We start from the raw sequence: 20,461 nt of genomic DNA on the forward strand, positions 1-20,461 counted from the left end.
TAGTTAAATATAGTTGAGACTGAAGCCCAGTGCATCTGAGATCTGAAACACTAGCAACGTATACAATTCGTTTTTCCACCAAGAAGCTATATATAAAATAAAAAGCATTCTGAACCTATTTTCCATCAAATTAAAGATTTAATAACATTTTAACTTTCAGGCAAAAGCATATTAAATCTCTTTTTTCACATTTCATTCTAACTCATTATTGCCCGAACTGTGTCCAAGGAGTACTGTGTTCCTGATGGTGTGAAAAGATGCTCGTGAAAATGGGCTTCCAAGTCAGAGCAGACGGGTGGCTGCATCCTGGGCTTCCCATTGGGAGGTTAACAATGTCCATTAGCACAGTAATTTACTCAAGTATTTCTCCAAATTTCTTGGACACAGAACTTGTCTCCTTGGAATATCTATGCACATTCATTTATGTATTAGGTGGTACATATTGGCTAAATCCAGTTCTAAAGTCTTTGAAACTAACTCTGGACTTGCTACTTAAATTAAAAAACAACAACTTATTCCCTAAAGTCATAGAACAGGGAAATCAGCGTTTACCACTTAGCACACATGACTTATCTTCCTATATTATTTTATTTCCTTTATATATCCACGCCCCTCTAAACCAAATTGGACCTCTTGTAACAATTATGGCTGGGGTAGGCGGTTTCTATTTTCTGCTTCAAAGCTCTCTAGTTCTCAGGAAAAATTCCAATCACGGAACTTTTTGGGGTAAAATGAGTACTTTCAGCTGATGCAGTAGCAGGATATGGAAGGAAAGTAGGAACTTCATCAGCACACGGTCAAGAGGAGACGAGTACACTCGAGAATCTAGGTCAGCTTATCCAGACAGCCTGTCCTGGGACTGAAAAGGGTCTGATGGTAGTCGGCAGGCTAATGACAAAAGCTCAGCATATCTGCATCCTGAGTGACACTGCTACATTCTCAACTACACATGCATGCGCGTCTGGATCACAGAGATCTGTCATCTGACATGTCCCTTCACCATCCTCCCGTGTCAGCTCTCCCGTTTTCTCTACCCTGTGTATTTCTCTTTCTCGGTTTACTCTCACTTTGGAGTAGCACATTCTCCAGCAGGCACTGGAAAAGGGTGCAGAAGAGAAAGTTCTGAGAACTTGCATGTTTGGAAATGTCTATATTCCAGCCACAATCTTCAGGCTGATCCGTGGTGGATATTTTCAGAGCAACCAAACCGCAGCCTGTGCATCCCGCACCGCGTCCTGTGAAGGCCTGAGCCGGCTGCGTAGCTTTCTTCCTCTGTCATAACCATATCCAACAACGAGAAAGCAGACTCACCAGCTGCCCGCCTTAAGAGATTCAAGACCAAGGGGAAAGAAGGAAGACATGAGGCGTCACCGAGTAGAATTAACGTGGAGCTGAGGAAAGCTAAGAAGGACCAGATGCTGAAAAGGAGACCTGTCTGCTTGTTTCCCGATGGTACTGCTTCACCACGGGAGAACCGCAACAGCCAGGGTGCTGTAAACTGGTCTGTGAGGACACTATCAAGGGCATAAAAGCAACAATTTGGAAAGCCAACTCCAAGCTACTCAAATGAAGAGGAAACTGCCTTCTAGGGACAGTCAGCCAGGCATAGACAACATAATTTGGGCTGGTGTGATTCCAAAATTTGTGTCTTTGGGCAGAACCAATTGCAGTCCCGTTCAGTGTGAATCTGTTTGGGCCTCATGAACGCTGCTTCTGGGACATCGGAACAGACCAAGGCTGCATTAGATGAGCTGCTATCCCAGCATTCATTTCTGTTGGCATCTCCCCACTCTCACGTCAGTGAACAAGCTATATGGGCTCAAGGAAACGTCGCAGGTGATGGTTCACTTTTCTGAGACTTGGTTGTCAAGCATGGGGCAGGTGGCCCACTGTTGGCTCTTCTTGCAGTTCCTGATACATCACCTTTAGCATGTGGGTTACTTAGGTACTCTTACTTGGACACTTTTAGGCTTTTGTTGCAATAAGAATCCTGCACCCCGTTAGATGCTGTTGAGCAGATTCATCCTACTTAATTCGTCTCCTGCATCACAATGATTTAGAAGTATTAGCAGATAGCCGCTGGGCCATTTCTTACCTCACCAATCATCCAAACAGATTGAAATGGTCATGAAAACAGGAGTTGTGCCCCAACTGTGAAGCTCCTAGGAGCTAATGATTTGCTAATCGTGACTCCTGCCCTAAGAGCTGTAGGAAATATTGTCACTGGACAGATGAAAAGACTCAGGTTGTAATAGATGCAGGAGCACTTGCTGTCTTTCCCAGTCTGCTAACCAACTCCAAAACTAACATTCAGAAAGAAGCTACATGGACAGTGTCAAGCGTCACAGCTGGCCACCAGGACCAGACATCGCAAGTCGTGAATCATGGACTGGTCCCAATCCTCACTGGTGTTTTCTCAAAGGCAGGCTTTAAAGACACAGGAGGGAGAAGTGGTAGAACAGTTGAACAGATTGTACAGGTCATTCACTGCGGTGCAACAGAACCACTGATGAACCTCTTAACTGCAAAAGATGCCAGAATTATTGTGGTCATTCTGGATGCCATTTCAAATATCCGGCTACTGAGAAACTACGTGAAACTGGGAAGCTTGGTATAATGATTGAAGAATGTGGGGGTTTGGATAAAATGGAAGCTCTACAAAACCATGAAAATGAGCGTATGTACAAAGCTTCATTAAACTTGATTGAGAAATATTTCTCTGTAGAGGCTGAGGAAGGTTAAAATGTGCCAGAAATCACCTCTGAGACTGTATGTTCCCAGTTCAGGGTGGCATTCCTGGGATTTGCAGGTTGTTGTGTACTATGTTTGGTATAAGTTTGTCTTCTTGTTTCTCTACTAAGAACTCTTTTTCAATGTGGTTTGTTGTTATAACGCTTTTTACAACAAAACTACACTTGAACAAGTTCCTAACTGTACATACTGTATGAAGCTTCTCCTCTCAATGGGTTTCTTATTTCTATGTGGAATTTCATATCTTGTAGTGGCCTGTAAATAAAGATTAAATTCTACCCTTAAAAAAAGGTAAATGTCTGTATCCTACTTTTAGGCTTAATGATAGTTTGGGTAGATAAAGAATTCTAGGTTGGAAACCCTTTTCTTTCAGAATTTTAAAGACAAAATTCCACTCTCATCTTGATTCCAGTATTGCCGTTCAGGAGTTGGAGTCGTTCGAATTCTCATTCATCATACATAATGTGGTTTATCTCTGAAGTATTATAGAACTTCCTCTTGTCCCCAGCTTTCTGAAGCTTCTCCATTTGCCCCTGCGGGGTACTACTTTCATTCATGGAGGTCAACTGAAAGTCAACTGACTTTTAATCAGGGAACTCATTTCCTTCAGCTTTAGAAATTTTCCTTGAATGCTGTAACTAATTATTTTCTCCTCTGTGTGTTCTCTTGTTCTCTTTCTGAACCTCCTCTGGTTCAGGCGTTAGATCTCCTAGACTAGTCCCCTAATCTTCTTATTTTTCTCTCCCACTTTCCCTACCTCCGTCATCTTTGTGTTCTACTTCCTCAGATATTTTGTCAACTTTAGCTTGCAATTCTACCACTGACTTAATTTCTGCTATTACATTTTTAATTTCCAAGAGCTATTTTTTTTGGTTCTCAGGAATTCTTTCTGTAACACCGTTTGTGTTTCATAAATGCAACATGTTCTCTTATCTCCTGTCTCATGTTCCATGTTAGAAATGTGGTTCAGGTGTTGGTGCTCCCTGCTTTCCACTTATGATTAAGAAGGGAGGATTACAAGGCTGACTGGAAGCTCTGAGTGTGAGTGTGGGACCTGCCAGCTTTGAACTTCAATGTCCGGTCATTTGGGTGGATCACTGGTTGGGGAACTTCTAACGTCAGTATCTTTAGTTCTTTCCCCCAAGGGGCTTAGGCTCTTGTGAGAATAGTTTTCCTACCTCCTCCCTAGGAAATGAAGATGTGGTTCCCAGGGAGCTGCAGTCTAGCAGGGAAAGGGGCTGGGTTTCCAGCATTCAGCATTTGTTTGCGCACGCTTGTTTAATGCTGTAGCGGTTGTTTCGGTACCCACGCTCTCCACTGTACCTGAGATCTCTCATTTCAGAGACCCACCATCTGCCTTCTCCAGAAAACACATCCTCAGACTTCTGCAGAGGGTGTGGGAGCAAGTGGGGATTTGGGGCAACTGGTCATCTGTTTGGCAAGGAGGAGAAGTCTAAAGATTGGACTGCACTTCAAATAGCTGTTTTTTATTCTCTCTCTCTAGCACCACCCTCCAACAGAAACATGTGGAGTAGGTTTTATAACCTCATTTAAAACATGAGGCAAAGAAATCTTGAAGAGGCTAAAACACTTTCCCAAGATCACAAGGCTAAAACAGGCAGGGGTGAGACTCAAATTCAAGTCTCTGATGTCATAGCACATGATCTAAACCACTATGTTACACGTCCACACCATCCCACTGCAGTAGAATTACTTTTACTCTAGTATAGGATTATGCTAAATTGTATGAAATTTAGAAGGCAGGCAGACAGGAAGGTGAGGGGATTTGATATCTTATCTATAAGGAATGGTTGACAGATATGCAAATCTTTACCCAAAAAGGCTATCCTTAATTATTAGAAGGTAGTCACAAAACCTTAGCAATATTTATATTCCATTTCTCAAATTGCTCATGAGTTAGAATTGGGCTTAACAGATGAAAGTCAAAGGAAAACAGATTTTAGCCCAATTTAAAACACACTTTTTAAAGGTTCTCCACACATGAAATGAGCTGCACGGGGAAACGGTGAGTTTCCTGACACACATGGGGCTCATGCACAGCCTGAATGGCTATTTGGCAGGACAGATTCAGGCAAGATCCACACACCAGGCAGACAGAACTATATGTCCTTGATGAGACTCTAAAATCCCAGGACTCAAAACATATCTGTTAAATTACTAAGAAACTATCCTAGAAATAGTTCATGCTTGTTAGAAAGAATGATTTTAATGAGAAACACTTAAGTAGGCCAAGAGGAAATAACATTTGAGTCAAATAATAATATGGTGTTACCTTATATATTTGAGATAACACAGTTATGTTAGTCATGTAAAAACAATGTGGTTAAAATACCTGATTTAACAACAATTTTTTAAAACAACCTGATTTAACTTTATGCTAGTGGTTCTCAAAGCTGGTCCCTGAACAAGCAGCAGCATTACCACGTGGGAATTTGTTAGAACGAAGGTCTTGGGCCCCACTGCAGACTGACTGAATCAGAGACTGAGGAACAGGCCCAGAAGACTGAGTTTTAACAAGCCTCCGGGTGTCTCCGGGGTGTTACCGTTTGAGGATCCTACTTTCTACTGTCCGTCCACCTTTTGTTTCCTTTGTAGCAGCAGTGGCTGACTAAATAGCTTCTCACTGTTTAGTCTTGCAGCTTTGATTCACAGGCTATGCGATGCCTTCTCCTAAGGAGCCACTTCATTTTTAATTGCTGAGCATCAATTTATTTTTGTTTCCAAATACTCCACAGCTGTATGAGACTCTTCTGGCTGCACTTGGGGTTCATCTCCCTGCCTGCTCCGGTACCCTTCTCTGGCTCACTCAGAAGTTATGTGGGTATCTAGTTAACATTCATCCCCTTCATACAGTTTATCTGCCAAAGCTGAAATACAGCAATTATTGCAAATAAGCTGCAGTAAATGGCTGTATTTTAAAATCTCATTGTGTGATATATGCACACCAATTAATGCTGCACCTGCCTGAAGACAGCACCAATAAAACTATCCTAAATGCTATGTTATCTCTAACTTTATACTCATGAGTAACACTGAACCATTACTATATTACAACTTTAAATTTAAAAAGCATTTAGAACTACTGGGTGCAAAAGTAAAATGACAAATATATTTCTAGAAATATTTTAGGACTTAGCTATAAATGTAAATTTTTCTGTAAGCAGTAGGTCCTTGGTCAATTAAATACTTTAAATGGTTCATTATAAACCACAGGGATTTCTTTTTCATTCTCCAATTCATTTCTTCATTTTTTAAATATGTTTTTATTGATTTTACAGAGAGAGGGAGGTAGAGGGAGAGAAAGAGAGAAACATTGATGAGAGAGAAACATCAACATCAATTGGCTGCCTCCTGCATGCCCCCTGCCAGGTATCAAGCCTGCAACATGGGCATGTGCCCTGACTAGGAATCGAATCAGGGACCTCTTGGTGCACTGGCTAATGCTCAATCACTAAGCGACATCGGCCGGGCTCCAATTAATTTCTTCAATCTTCCTAGCTGGTTTGTAATGGCTGTCAAGTTAGCTATACACTTAATTATTCTAATTTTGTCCAGTGGTTAAAAATGTAATATTTTACACAAACATACATAGCAGTATTATTCATAATAGCCAAAAGGGGAAACAACTCAAATGTCCATCAACTGATGAATGGATAAATAAAATGTGTATTTCTCTACAATGGAATATTATTCAGCCCTAAAAAGGGACAAAGAATTGATACGTGCTATAACATGGATGAACCTTAAAAACATTATACAAAGCGAAAGGAGACAGACACGAAGGCCACATATTATATGATATTATCATATAAAATGTCCAGAACAGGAAAATCCATAGAGATAGAAAGTGGATTAGTGGTTGCAGGAGTTAGGAAGAAGGGAAATGGAGAGTGACTGCTAATGAATACAGGGCTTTTGGGGTGATGGAAATGTACAGCTAGAGGAGTTACTGGGCTGTCTGGGGGCAGGGTGGCTGTGACTTCCCGGTGTGATAAGGCTCCCTTCAACATGGTGCTTCTGAGCCAGCCTGACCAGCAGCTCAGGGTTAGTTGAGATGGTTTGCAAAACTGTTTCTATCAGTTTCCTGGTTTCTTTTAAGGAAACTGTTAATTTTTCTGGCTCTGGAGCCTTTTTGGTCATGGTCACTGAGTCCTGAGTGTGTGTGATGTTTGGTTTCTTCTCCTAGCAAAGATGAACTGAAAAATACAGAGTAACTGCTACTAAAACGCAGGGTAAAAAAAAAGGAAACAATGAGAAACAGAAACAAAGGACAAAGCCAGAGAGAATGCTTACCATTATCCCAACATGGGAAAGCATAGAGTTTTTTCCTCCTAAAACATGAGAAAGGGAAGTCCAGCACAATCTAACACACTAACTGGGGCTCATGTGGATATAAAGCAAGTGGCCTGCCACCAGATCTGGCATCTAAGAATCTTCTAGCTCTTTTTTCCATTTTAGGACACATGATAAACTATCTGATGGACTAAAAGAATGGTTTGAGTGACAAATAACAAAATTTAAACAGAGGAGCAGAAGGAACGGGCTGTTCTAACAACAGGACTATTTGTACCAAAAGGTCAAAAGGTTGCTGTAGCACATCCATCCCTCTCATTCAGCAAAAATATTAAGGTGTGTTAGGCAGCTGCCACAGACAGCCTCCCTGATGCTTGAGATCTGCTAAAATATGAATGCGCAAGTATTTTTTAATTTGCCCAGCTCATTATCTGCAAAGAGTTTGTAACATCAGACCTGGACACTGCATATAAACAAATAGTTCTTAAAACCAGTAGATAGAGTAGAACCCTTTATCTGCAGGGGATATGTTCCAAGGCCTGTATTTACAGCTGACCCTTGAACTGTGCAGATCCACTTATATGCAGATTTTTTTTCAATAAATACTGTAAATATATTTTCTCTTACTCTTGATCTTCTTAATAACATTTTCTTTTCTCTAGCTTACTTTATTGTAAGAATATAATATATAATACATATACTATACAAGATATGTATTAATTGACCCTTTATATTTTCAGTAAAGCTTCTAGTCAACAGTAGGCTATTAGTAAAGTTTTGGGGAAGTTAAAAGTTATATGCAGATTTTCAACTGCTCAGGTGGGTGTTGGTGCCCCTAACCCCCGTGTTGTTCAAGGGTCAATTGTACTGTTTTTCCTATACATACATACTTATGATAGTTTAATTTATAAATTAGACACAGTAGAAAAATTAACAATAAAAAATGGAACTATTATAGCAACATAGTATAATAAAATTTATGTGAATGTGGCCACCTGTTTCAGGGGATCCCTTGCTGCAGTTTCCATATGAGCTCAATGCTTTCTGATGCGACACACTGCCATCGGTTGGAATATGGTTTCTGCTCACGTCTTCCACCCACAAATTTAATGCCTTTTCCATCCTAATTAAGCAGTTATCGCTCGCTATGGCTGTAACTTTGGCAGTTTGAGGTGTGACAAAAAAACTAGCACAGATTTTTTTCCTTTTTCATAATCCACGGAGAGATTTGTTCTTACCATAGATCTTAGAAACCTCTGCATACGATTTCTCTTCTTTCCTTATTAAACAGAGAATTTTCACCTTTTCATTTAAGAGACACATTTATTGACTTCTCTTTGGCATATCTGAATTGCCAGCATCACTATTCTTATGCTTTGGGACCATTATTAAGTACAAGAAGGGTTACATGAACACAAGCACTGAGATACCACACAGTCCACCTGATCACTGGGATGGCTGCTTGGTGACTAATGGGCAGATAGCATATATATCATGGACAAGTTGGACAAGGGGATCATGAGTAAATGTCCTGGGTGGGATGGAGGGGGATGGCATGAGATTTCACCATGCCACTCAGACCAGCATGCAATTTAAAACTTATGAACTATTTAATAAATTGTTATTTCTGGAATTTTCCATTGACTATTTTTGAATTGCAGTTGACCAGTGGTAGGTGAAACTTTGAAATGCAAACCATCATCCCGAGTGATGCCAGCATCCATGGAGGTTAGCCATCCACCCTCATCTCATCATTTCTTGAATCCTCACCAGCCATTCCTCTGAGCACTCCCTAGAACATGTCATCACTCAGAACTGCCTCGGTCTGAAATCTTGTTTTCTAACAATTCTTTCCTTCTGGATTACTTCCAGCCTCCTCATTCCTTTAAATATATCCACCCTTTGGCCTCACTGAGACAACAGATCCCATGATGCTTTTATTTCTCTCACTCTACCAGTGCCTGCCTGGCTCTGCCTCCTTTCTTGTCCAGTCTACAATCCCATTATTCATCACTTTAAACACTTGCTTGCGGTCCCTTTGCTGCTGTGTCTTCTGCCTTACCTGCTGCTAATTCCTAATCTGGAGTCAGCAAGCCTCTCTGTAAAGGACCAGATAGCAAATATTTTAGGCTTTGTGGGACATACAGTGTCTGCTGCAACTGCCCAGCTCTGTTGTAGCACAAAAGCAGCCAAAGACAGTATGTAAACCGATTAGTGTGGTTGTATTTCAATAGACCTTTGTTTATAAAAACAGGCAGTAGGCCAGATTCAGCCCAGGGACTGTAGTTCGCCAATCCCTGTCCTAATCCTATTCCAGTTTAAGTCTCTCCCTTTTTCATTCCTATTCCCAGGCTGCTCAGCACTACCAGAGAAAAGCACAGGACTGCTTTTCCCGTAAATTAGGACTGCTGCAAATGACCACTCCTTCATCTCATCAGTGTTTTATCAGTTCCCTCTTCCATTCTCTAGAGTGGCTATGCTAATTTTTTTCCAGTCTCTTCCCAGCCATTATATTACTCCATACTCCTCAATCTTGGCAGGTGACATCAGACAGTAAGATCTCGAGGCCAAGACATGCAATATATGGCGCCCAAAGGCTTAATGCATCTTAATTATTAAAATCAACAAAACCCTTTCCTCACACTGCTACATCCTTCCTCCTCCTTCCTTACAGGCCCTCAGGATGAGGTGACCCCCTTTCTGTTCTGATTCTAGGCCACCTTCTCCACATTAAGCTCCATCTGGGACTATCTCCCTCTATCTCACCCTCTCTTGTCTTCTATCTGTCACCCAGTTTCCTTTCCTACAAGAGCCTCTGAAGTGCTGCCTCCTTGTTTCACTGCCTCCATATCAATCCTCCACATTCCCTGACAGTAAATTTTCTAAAACATGTCAGTAAAGCCATTCACCTGACTTAAAACCTTTAGTGACTTGCTCTGCCTCCAAAATAAAGTCCAAATTTAACCTGGCATACATAGCTCCTCCTCATCTATTTTGGCTTAATCGTCCAATGTTTTCTTCTACTACTTTTCCACATATATTTCCCACTCCTTCTCCACTACGCTTTTAGTTTGCTTATTAAATATTGAGTGCCCCCGAAGTGCAAGGCATTGTGATTGGTGCTGAGGATATAATAATAAGTGGAAGTGATGTCTGAGCTGCCCTCTAAAGGATGAGTAGGAGGGAACAAGGGAAGGGGTGGGTTAGAAGTCAGAGGGAACAAGAGGCCAAAGGTGGTGACACGACATGGTTTATTTGACAAATGGAAAGAACATCAGGCTGCAGAAAGAGCCAGAAGCTAGACTGCACAGGGCCAGGAAGCTCCTGGATCTTCAGGAACATGGTGAGCGGTCCACAGTTTAAGTGGCGAGTATTAGCCATCAGGCCATTCGGCTACTCTATGGAGAAGCAGCAGGAGTGCCACAGAATGTCCTTGCTAGGCCACAGCTCTGTATTATTCTCTGGCCTGCATGCCCTTCGGGAAGAACAGAAGTTTACTTGTTCCTGAGCGTGAGAAATTCTTGGGTACTTTTGGAAACAACCACAAGGAAACTCTTATTTAATGTGAGTTCTTTCTAATTTGTTCCCCAACAAAATCGCTCAGAACATGAGCTTCAATGGAGCACTTGTAACCCACAAGGAGGAGCTAACTGCCTATTAGCCCTTAATAAAAGGCACTTTCCCATAGAGAAGTTCCTCTGTGGGGGTCAAATCGTAATAGCACTGGGTGGAGAGAGAAAGGAGGGAGCAAAACGGGGACGGGAGGCAGAGAGAAGGGAATGAAGATGCTTCAACAGAGGGTTTGTTCATGGTGGGTTTTTAGACTTACCCCATGTCGCTAAGGTCCTGAGGTTTTCATCACCCCTCTGAACGATGCTGGGCCTGTCTGGTTTCTGAGAGTTCTTATCGACTGCAGTCTCCTTCACTGGGTCAAACATTTTGAATGAGGGAGAGACGTAGAGGGTCTCCACAGAGGCCTGGTTACAGCAAGTCGAATCTGACTTGGATACTCTTAAATTTGGATGACTAGACTCCTCTTTACTCAATGACCAAAACGCTGGTGAAGTTGTTAATATTTCACATTTTTTTGCAGCTGACTGCTCTTCTAGAGGCATTTGTGAAGGGTTTTCTGTTATAGTATTCGTAATGGTGCTGCCTGGTTTCTTTCCTAAACTCACATTTGTCTGCAGAGATGGGTTTTTTTCTGAGGGAGTAGGTGCAGCATCTGTAAAATAACAAATAAAAAATTAAACTGAAAACACTCTATTTCAAATCTGTTGCAATTTTAATAAATCAAATTCTTTTTTATGCCATAACAGAATTCTCTCCTATTCAGCTGTTTCTGCTTTCTTACAATGTTCCTACTCTGCCTCTTTGAAGAGAGCCCACACCAGAACCGATGCCTCAGTCACCGGGTGGCTGCCTTCTCTCTTCACGAAGCACAAGAAAAGGAAAGCTTCGAGCAACTTGTCTTAAAATATTTTCCCTTCACCTACTTATCTGTCTCTGAAACCACTCTATTTTTAGTACCTTCAAACTTTCATCTTTTAACAAGATAAACTAGAGAAAATTTGCCATATCATACTGGTCTATCCTTACAGAACCGCCAGTCACAGAAAAAGTCTTTCTCTCCTGAAATAAAAAATGTCTTCTTGCCCCAGTGCCCCAACAAAGCCCATGAAAGAAAATCACTACTTTATGCACCAGTCTACTTTCAATGAATTCTTTCTCTACGTGGGAGAGAAGCAGCGATCTTTCAGAGCCGCTGTGCTGATGACTAAAAAGTTCCATTTGGTCGGGGACCTTTGTATAATTCATTCATTAATATCACCAAAGTACCTAGAATTCAGCAAAGTACTTGGGCTACAACAGACAAATAATATTTATTACAAATAGAAGGAACTGGAGGAATTATAAGGAATTGAGATGTAAGTGGGTCAGATACAGGAATGTCTCCTGAATCCATGAATCATGAGCCTGGTCCAAATTCCCAGGTGCACGCTGTTGTCGACACTCAGTGCTCTCCTCCTCGTCTGAAGTTGAACACAGAAAGGAGGAAAACGATCTCTAAGAAAGAGAGTTCCAGAAGTCACAAGCATAGCTGGGTGAGTGAAGGCAGAAGGAAGATGACGGCATTTGAAGCTCCCAAAAGAGAAGAGGCTACAGGACTTGTGTAATTCACTACCAGGTGTTTACATATCACGATGTACATCAAAACACACCTCATCACGCACATTCATACACTAGCAGCATCCCTTCCAGGCTCTGAGTTACTACAGAAAAGTAGATTTTCTTAGACTCTAAAAACCTTCCTTTCCATTTTCACCCACAGTTGGAGGCCATCCCGGGCAAGACCGCTGCTGGGATACCAGTTAAGACAATTTAGGGAACGCACATCGCTGCCTCTCCAGGAATTCTCGTTTCCTCAACCCGCTCATCTCCAAACTTTCTCATCTTTCAAAATTCAAGTATCACCTCCTCTGTATCCTTTCCTCCCTGTGTCCAATTGTTGTCTGTCTTGCCACATCCTGTTTGGAGCCCTGTGAGTCATTACAACACTTCATCTCATTTATTACAAGGCTCCCGCTCCCACCTGAAAACAGGCTCCTCGACGAGACCTTGTTAGGAGTCATCTTTGTATCCTAGCACCTAAAAGCCCTTCCCATAGGATGCGTTCAATAAATGCTTATCAAGTGAAAGGACAGACTGAAGCACAGGATAAAGAAAAAGTAAGGCCTTCATTTGCCTAAATCTAATATAGTTTACTTAATAATGATGAAAGGAAACAGAAAATCGGTAGATGAAAACAACTTCTAGAATACTCCTAATTTGCATATGATCAAGTTGCATCTAGTTGGTAAAGTTTCTACTAAAATTACTAATATATTTCTAGTAGAATACTAGATTTACAGTATTCTAAAGACATGTGTGCATCACCATATTTACATAAAGGGAGGAACAAAAAAATCTGGTAGAAGCTGCTGTACCAAGTACTTCTTTACTAACTTTTCTAGCGGTTCAGAACTGTGAAGTGACTGAAGTCCACCTGGGAATCCCTCCATCTGTTGCTGCTGCTGCTTTCAGAGGCAGGGCCATGCGGAGGGGACTGAGTTAAGCACACAGTTGGCCTCTGTACCTTGGATCCATATAAAGAACAAAAGCCCTACCTGGTTTGGTTCAGTGGTTAGAGTGTTGGCCTGTGGACTGAAGGGTCCTGGGTTCAATTCCGACCAAGGGCATGAATGTTGGTGGCAGGCTCGATCCCCAGCCCTGGTTGGGAGTGTGCAGGAGGCAACCAATCGATGTCTCTCTCTCACATCGATGTTTCTCTCTCTCCCCCTCCCTCCCTTCCACTGTCTCTGAAAAGCAATGGAAAAAAGAACGAACAGCATTTACGGAAAATTTTCTGACGCCTAGGAGAACCTGTGGGGATCTGATGGAGAACAGCAATCAATATCGTCTTTATATGTTCAACACAAAGCACATAAATGTATACTCTGTAAACACTAAAGTGACTGTTTCGTGAGGGCTTCTCAACTTTCTCTGAGAGAGAATTTCTCTGAATTCCACTGAAAAGGCAGAGAGGAGTAGAGTGAATTAATTTGGTTGGCTTGCTTTACCTAGTTTCTCATTTTCTTTCCATTCAAACCTGAATGGCAAAGAGCTTTGTTCTCAAGTATCTGCCCAGCAGACTGCTGGATGGGAAGCCCGGTACTAATTTGAGACTACAGCCAGTTTTCTTTATTGTGCAGTGCTTTACACCTGCTAATATATTTGACTAATGCAGAAGGGACCTTAAATTTTGGCCATATCCAGGCTGAGGTGATTGCTCTTGATAGTTACCCTTAGGAAGCAGCTTAGTCTCATGTAAGACATCAGGCTGCGGATTTAAACATGATCACTAAAACCCTGGGGGAGAACAACACAGCAGCAACACGCCACCATGCTCTGAGCCTGAGGACGACAGGGCACAGTGATGCTACTGAAGGTACCGAAATAGTTTTGGAGGAGATGATGAAATCATTTCTAAAAGAGAACTTCAGATTTAATTCTGAGTTAAGAGTCTTTGCCTATAGACAGGAACATTCCGTACTGGTAACTCTTTTTCACTTTTCAATAATTCCACTGCCTCGTTCCAGGTACTATAATTATTGAATATTATTTTATATTCCATTATACTGTGAATCTAATAATGGGGGTTATATTCCAAAGGAGCTATTGCTGTGATTAATTCTCCTGTTGGTCTAATAAATAGTATCCAATTACAGCTACAGAGCAGAGAGCTGGCAAGCATGACAGAAGATGGATCCCAAAATGTGTCTTTCAGTGGTTTAAAAATGTGTAACTGAGGGAGCTCCTGCTTTAGTAATTATGTTAATCAAAGGAAACAGGATCAGAAGATAATAAGGCCATTTTTAAGAAGCCTCAGTTATAAATTATTAATATAGAGGGATTATTTAAATTGCTCATTGATATATTGGTTTAAAGTAGACATGCCACTAATTTAAATTGATATTTAATGTGAAACTTAATATATTTGACATGAAAATCTTAATACATTTGTCATATATATATACATACATATATATACATATATACATATATACATACATACATATATATATATATATGTATGTGTATGTATATGTATATATGAAACCCTAAATCATCATAATAAGTTGGAACAGCTATAATTTCCCTATGGTCTGTGTTAAGTGTATATGTGTGTGTATATATGTAGGTTCTAAGAATTTTTTATTGTATATCATTACATTTAATTGCACTATATTATATCCAAATATTAAAATAAGAAAACATTTAGAAACTGTAGCTATGAAATATGCCAAGTATACTTACTACTTTCAATATAAATTTGAGTTAAAGGTTTAACTTCTCATAGGAGAATAGCTTTATAGACACATTTAAAGGTGCTTTTCTTTAAAAATCTCTTCAAGTGGACAGCTGAGACTTTCAGGCCATGAAAATGGATCATTTGAAACAGGTACAGGATTCTCATTATTAAATTTTACAGTGATTATATAGTTCCATCAATAATAAAAATCATAGTTTTCTTCAATAGATTATCATTAAAGAACTGAGGCTGAAAATGTCTCTGGGAAGCTGGCGATCATTAATATCTCAATGTTTTCTATCTTTCAGGATGGAGTGTAAGTGGAATCTGGTCTCTGGCAGGCTAAGGTCTCCATGCTCTACAGAGAACACTCCGGGCCAAACAGACTGCCTACAGACAGGAACATTCCATACTGGTAACAGATGAGCTGGTGTCTGAAGGCCAAGTGTTTGTGACTGTCAGACCAATCTTTATAATGACAATGACACCCTATAGGTGACTCTAGGAGAGTGAAAAGTTAAGCTAGATTGGGTCAGAGGTTTAATTCTGACATGAATGAAATATATGAAATGCTTGAATGGTACCTGGCACACAGTAAACGCTATGTAGTTACTGTAGGGTATTGTTACAGAACAATCAAAAGAAGTGGAATCACAAGGGAGTTCCTGCCGTGGGCCTGACTGGAAGCAGATGGGAATCTGAATATACCAGGTTCTCTCCCTTCCCCCCAGAAATCCTATATCTGTAGACCACAAGCATGATGCATGCCTTTGTGTCTTGCATTTAAGGCCAAGAGAACTGGTGCCCTGGGGAAAGATGTCAATGAGAAGAACTGTAATTCTTAAACATTTTCTCCATTAGATGTACAGACCAACAATAAAATGTCTTACTTCAATACTGAGTAAAAATCCTGTCTAAGTCTGCAACACAAACCTTTAAATATTATTTAAGTTATGCAAGCGGACAAAGTGCTGCTTCTCATGAAGCATGAGCACTCTATTACTCAAAATAAGCAAAAACGCACACACCACCAACAAACAACAAAACCTCAAAGAAACAAAAAGCCCACCTATTAAAACTTAATATATATGTCCCTCGGAAAACACTTCATTGAATGCCTAAGATGATATATTCCCTTTCTCTTCCCCCCAGATAGAGGCAGTTGTATGGTCCTTGTTTTATAGCTCTTTGCTTATATTTTAATAACTGAACTTATAGCACTGTATTGTAATTTATCTAAAAATACAAAAGCCACCCTGGCCAGGCATGGCTCAGCAGTTGAGCATCGACCTAGAATCCAGGAGATCAAGGCTCGATTCTGTCAGGGCATATGCCTGGGTTGTAAGCTCGATCCCCAGTCGGGGGCGTGCAGGAGGGAGCCGATCAATGACGGTTCTGTCATCACTGATGTTTCTATCTCTCTCTCTCTCTCCCTCCCTCTCTCTGAAATCAATAAAGATACATGTAAAAAAAAAAAAAATACAAAAGCCAGCAGAACTGGACCAGCAAAACCTTTAGACACTGTCATTCACTGGAATTACAAAATACAGAAGATAAAATAACCACAGACATATTTAATATGTTTAAAGAAATAAAAGCTGGAAAATATGAGCAAGGAACTAGAGATTATAAAAATAAAACCAAGTAGATTTGACAAAGATCCAAGTAGATTTCTAAAAATAAAAAGTAAAATAACTGAATTTTTTTTTTTTTTTAAATGGCTGATTTAAACAGCAGACTAACTCCAGTTGAAGAGAAAATTGGGAACTAGAAGATAGGTACAAAGAAATCATTCAAAAATACAGCATAGAGATCAAGGAGGAAAAAAATATGGGTGTGAGGAGTGAGGCCAAAGTCACATCTAATCGGAGTTCCACCTCTCCTTCCAGTGTCGTCCCCTGCCCCATTACACTTCAGCCACTCTGCAAAACTCCGCAGCACACCAGATGCTGTCACCTCTGTGCTTCTGGGCTGGCTGCTCTCTCCTCCAGGGCTCCTCTTTTATTTTATTTTCCCTTCCCTCTTCTGGAGGTCCACTTATGGGGCAGGGCAGCCTGTGGGGCACAGCTCCCTCCTCTGAGCTCAGCTCTACTCTGGTATCAGAACAGAGGAGGGGGAGTGAGAGAGAAGTGCCTGCTCTTCCTCATCTGGGCCCTGTTATCTGTTGGCTGTTGTGGATTCTCTGGCTAAAAGGGCCTCCACGCCCTCTCTATGCCAGGTCCCCAAATGCTGGCTCTCTTGTGGGGTGAATGTGAGTGTACCCTGGGAGTCCCCTAATGTGGGGCATCCAGGTCTGGTTCAACTTATTCCAACCACCTCCCTGCTGATAATTCTCACTTCAGTTTAATCTATTGTTTAACCCATCCACATCTGCTGAGTTTTTACTTTCAAATGACTTTGTTTTCTTCCTTTCTGAAAGTTTTATTTGGTTATTTTTCAAGTCTGTCTGATCATCTGTCCCTCATTGATTCCATCTGTTTTCTCCCTTAAACATCTCACACACCGCTGTTTACTATTCCGCAGCTAATAGTTCGTAGCTGAAATGCTTGTAGGCTAAGCCTGTGCTTTGCATCTTTTAGACTCTGACTCATGCAGGCTTGTTCTCTTGTCTTTTGGGCTATCACTGATGCTGACATCATGCTTGGCTGAGGTTAATCTGTAAGAGTCCAGGGGTCTGTATAGAGCAAGAGCAGAACAGACTTTTTGGACACCTTTGACAATCCAATAATGAGTCACTGTCAGCCAGGGCAGTTATGTCAAGTGCTATGTCAGGACTGAGGTAACAAGAACACCCTTTGGAAGTGGCCTGGAATGCCCAAAACCGCAAGTCTGGACACTTGGATAGGGGCTCCACCTAAATGCCTATATGAGTGGGACTGCTGTGGGCGATAAGATCTCAGAGCTCTGACCACCCAATGCTCAAGCTTGTCTGTACCACGGTCACACTTGGAGCCCTGCCCAACTGCACTTCACTGTACGCTGCCACCACTGCAACCACCACTGCAGCCACCTGGCTTGAGACCAATGCCTGCCTTTCCACCAAGGGACACAGCGGGTGACCTGGTAACTGGCACTTTGTGCCCAAAGCTTGCTCTGCTGGGTTCTATCTCATAAGCTCCCCTCTACGTGTAACTGTGATGCTAATCAGCTTGTTGGGAAGGTCTTCCCTAATAAACCTGGCACTGCGGAAAGACACAATGTGTTAGTGACTCCTTTGGAGATGACACTGAGCTCATGACCGGCAGGAGCAGGACTAAAGACCTAGAGGCAGTCTACCACCTTGAGCACTACACTTACGGCAGACTAGAGGCTCCACTTCCTCCTGCTTGGTTCTGGCCTTGGTGTTCTGTGATGCTGAACAGCAGCCTGCACAGAAACCTGCCCTGAGATTTCTTTACACTCAGAGCCCCTGCTCCAATCAGGTTTCAGTTCTCAGTCTATTGTGTTTGTCGGCTTTTGTTCTGCTTTGCCCTTAGAGATTTCCTTTAACTCCCAGGAATTCAACAATGCACTGAAAGGTATCTTTTATCCAGAATCTAGTTTTGTGTGCTCCTGTGTGTGTGTGTGTGTGTGTGTTAGCAGCAAGAGGACCTTCAGAGTGTCTAGTCTACCACATTGCTGAAAATGAAGGAAGTCAGTAGTATAGTTTTATCCTGCAGAAAATGAAAAGCCAGTAAAGGCTGTTTTGAAGTTTTGTGTGTTATACAGATCACTGTGGAGATCATGGCAGACAGACAGGAGTGAGACTCAGGCACATGTGAATTCCCCATGTACACACATTAAAACTTGATTTCTCCTGTTAATCTGCTGCATGTCACTAAATTATTTGACCAGCCAGAAAGAAGAACCAAGTAGGAAAAGAGGAAAGTTTCCCATCCCTAACACCTCCAAGGAAGCAGAACACCTTTTTCATTTATATTTACTAAAAACATTTGACCTTGGCACCACTGAGCTATCAGGGTTTGTAACTGCTGTGGCCCTTTGCTTATCTTGTCTCCATGCCAAACCACATGCTGATCCAAAAGTCTAAGGCGCTTCCAGAGCACCTCTGTAGTGCAATAGTGCAGCCATTTTACATACACACACGCACGAGCACACATGCACGCACACACACGCACTATAAAATCTTTAGAAAGGAAAAGAGAACATCTGCAGGAGCTTAATCCACTTCTCAGAAACTAGGTCACTCCTTGTCTACTCTGCCCAGTCCTCTGAAGCATCCACATTCTGCTGTATGGAAGAGAGTAATACGAACTGGAAAAAATTAAGTACTGCTATTTCCATTTTGTTAAAACTGCTAACTTCAGGGAAAATGAAGCTGTAGTTTGAACATGTTAGACCTGTTGGATTGTAATCAACAACAAGGGAAAAAAGATTAGCTACTTACTAGTCCTCAGAATTTGCTACGGGATTGGGCATGCCTGGTGATGGCCTACATTCAAGGCGCGTGTGCTGCTTCTTTTCAGTAATGGGGTGCTCAGATCTCACGAGTGCACAGCAGACATACTACCACCATCTAAACAGCACAGCTAGAATTTTCTAAAATTATGTGTCTCATGGAAAGAGAGGCTGATTAAACAAGTGGGAGAAACAATCATCTATTTTAGTGAACTGATATTCGATAATTTCCAGAATACACGAATTTAAGTGGATGTCTCATAGGCACCTCAAATAGATACTTTATATATAAAGTGCAACTCATAATAGGTCACCCAAACCTGTTCTCTCCCCGGTCTTCTGCTTCTCACTAAATGGCACCCTCACTCACACACCCACTTCCCAAAGGCAGAAAAAGAGGAGTCATCTTTGTTTCCTCACTCTGCCAGCCAATCAATTATCAGGAGATTCCAAAATATATCTCAAATCTGCACACTTTTCTCCACAGCCCCGGCTTCTGGCCCCCGTCAGGGTCATTTGGACAGTCTATGTAGCTTCACTGATCTTTCTGCTTCTGCTTCCCCCATAATTAATTCTCCCCAGGTTTATGTTTAAGTAAACACCAATCAGAGTATAGCACTCCTGTGCTTCAAAATTTGCCACTGCACTCATAATTCAGTCTGAAACCCCTCCCCATGACATGGCTCCTGCCTACCTTACCTTTCTGTGACCTCCTCTCACACCACCCTCCCCTCATGTGCTGCATTCCAGCCTCACTGGGCTCCTTGTAATTCTAGGAACAAGTGAACCTTTTTGCCCCACCCCCGGGCTTTGAAACTTGTGCTGTGTCTCCGGGCTCCTGCCACAGTAGAGGCAGATCCTGTTTCAGACCAGACTTGAAGTGATATGAAAGGAAAAGCTAAATGAATGTCTGGGTCAACACCAATGCCCGTGTGCATTCCCGCTCTATATCCTTCAACATTATTTCAAATGGTATGTGTCCTGAGTACTTCCACCCTTTAAAAAGACTCTCTTTAGCGAATATAACAATCCCGTGTCAACTCGGGATGAAGAAGAGTCTTCAAAAGATGACTCTGCTGGCAGCCAACCTCACTGGTGAACTTAGAGCCCATCTGCTGTGCCGCTCATACTGCTCTTCTTTCAAAA

At 41.6% G+C, this 20,461-nt stretch overlaps 1 protein-coding gene and 1 pseudogene across 2 annotated transcripts in view; one reads left to right on the forward strand and one right to left on the reverse strand.

Annotated features, from left to right (window-relative positions):
- The window catches only part of ENTHD1 (ENTH domain containing 1), a gene marked incomplete at its 5' end in the record, with an annotated part of 64,890 nt that overhangs the window by 1,756 nt on the left and 42,673 nt on the right, over window positions 1–20,461 (reverse strand). The window contains one exon of the mRNA XM_081128167.1: window positions 10,895–11,290. Coding sequence (XP_080984293.1) covers window positions 10,895–11,290 — 396 coding nt within the window. The remainder of the gene's footprint in view (window positions 1–10,894; window positions 11,291–20,461) is intronic.
- LOC308553601 (importin subunit alpha-1 pseudogene) lies at window positions 270–2,742 on the forward strand (annotated as a pseudogene). The gene is made up of 2 exons: window positions 270–281; window positions 1,263–2,742. The product of its transcript is annotated as an importin subunit alpha-1 pseudogene (transcript).

This window comes from Miniopterus schreibersii (genome assembly GCF_964146895.1).
Source record: "Miniopterus schreibersii genome assembly, chromosome: 2".
Lineage (NCBI taxonomy): Eukaryota > Metazoa > Chordata > Mammalia > Chiroptera > Miniopteridae > Miniopterus > Miniopterus schreibersii.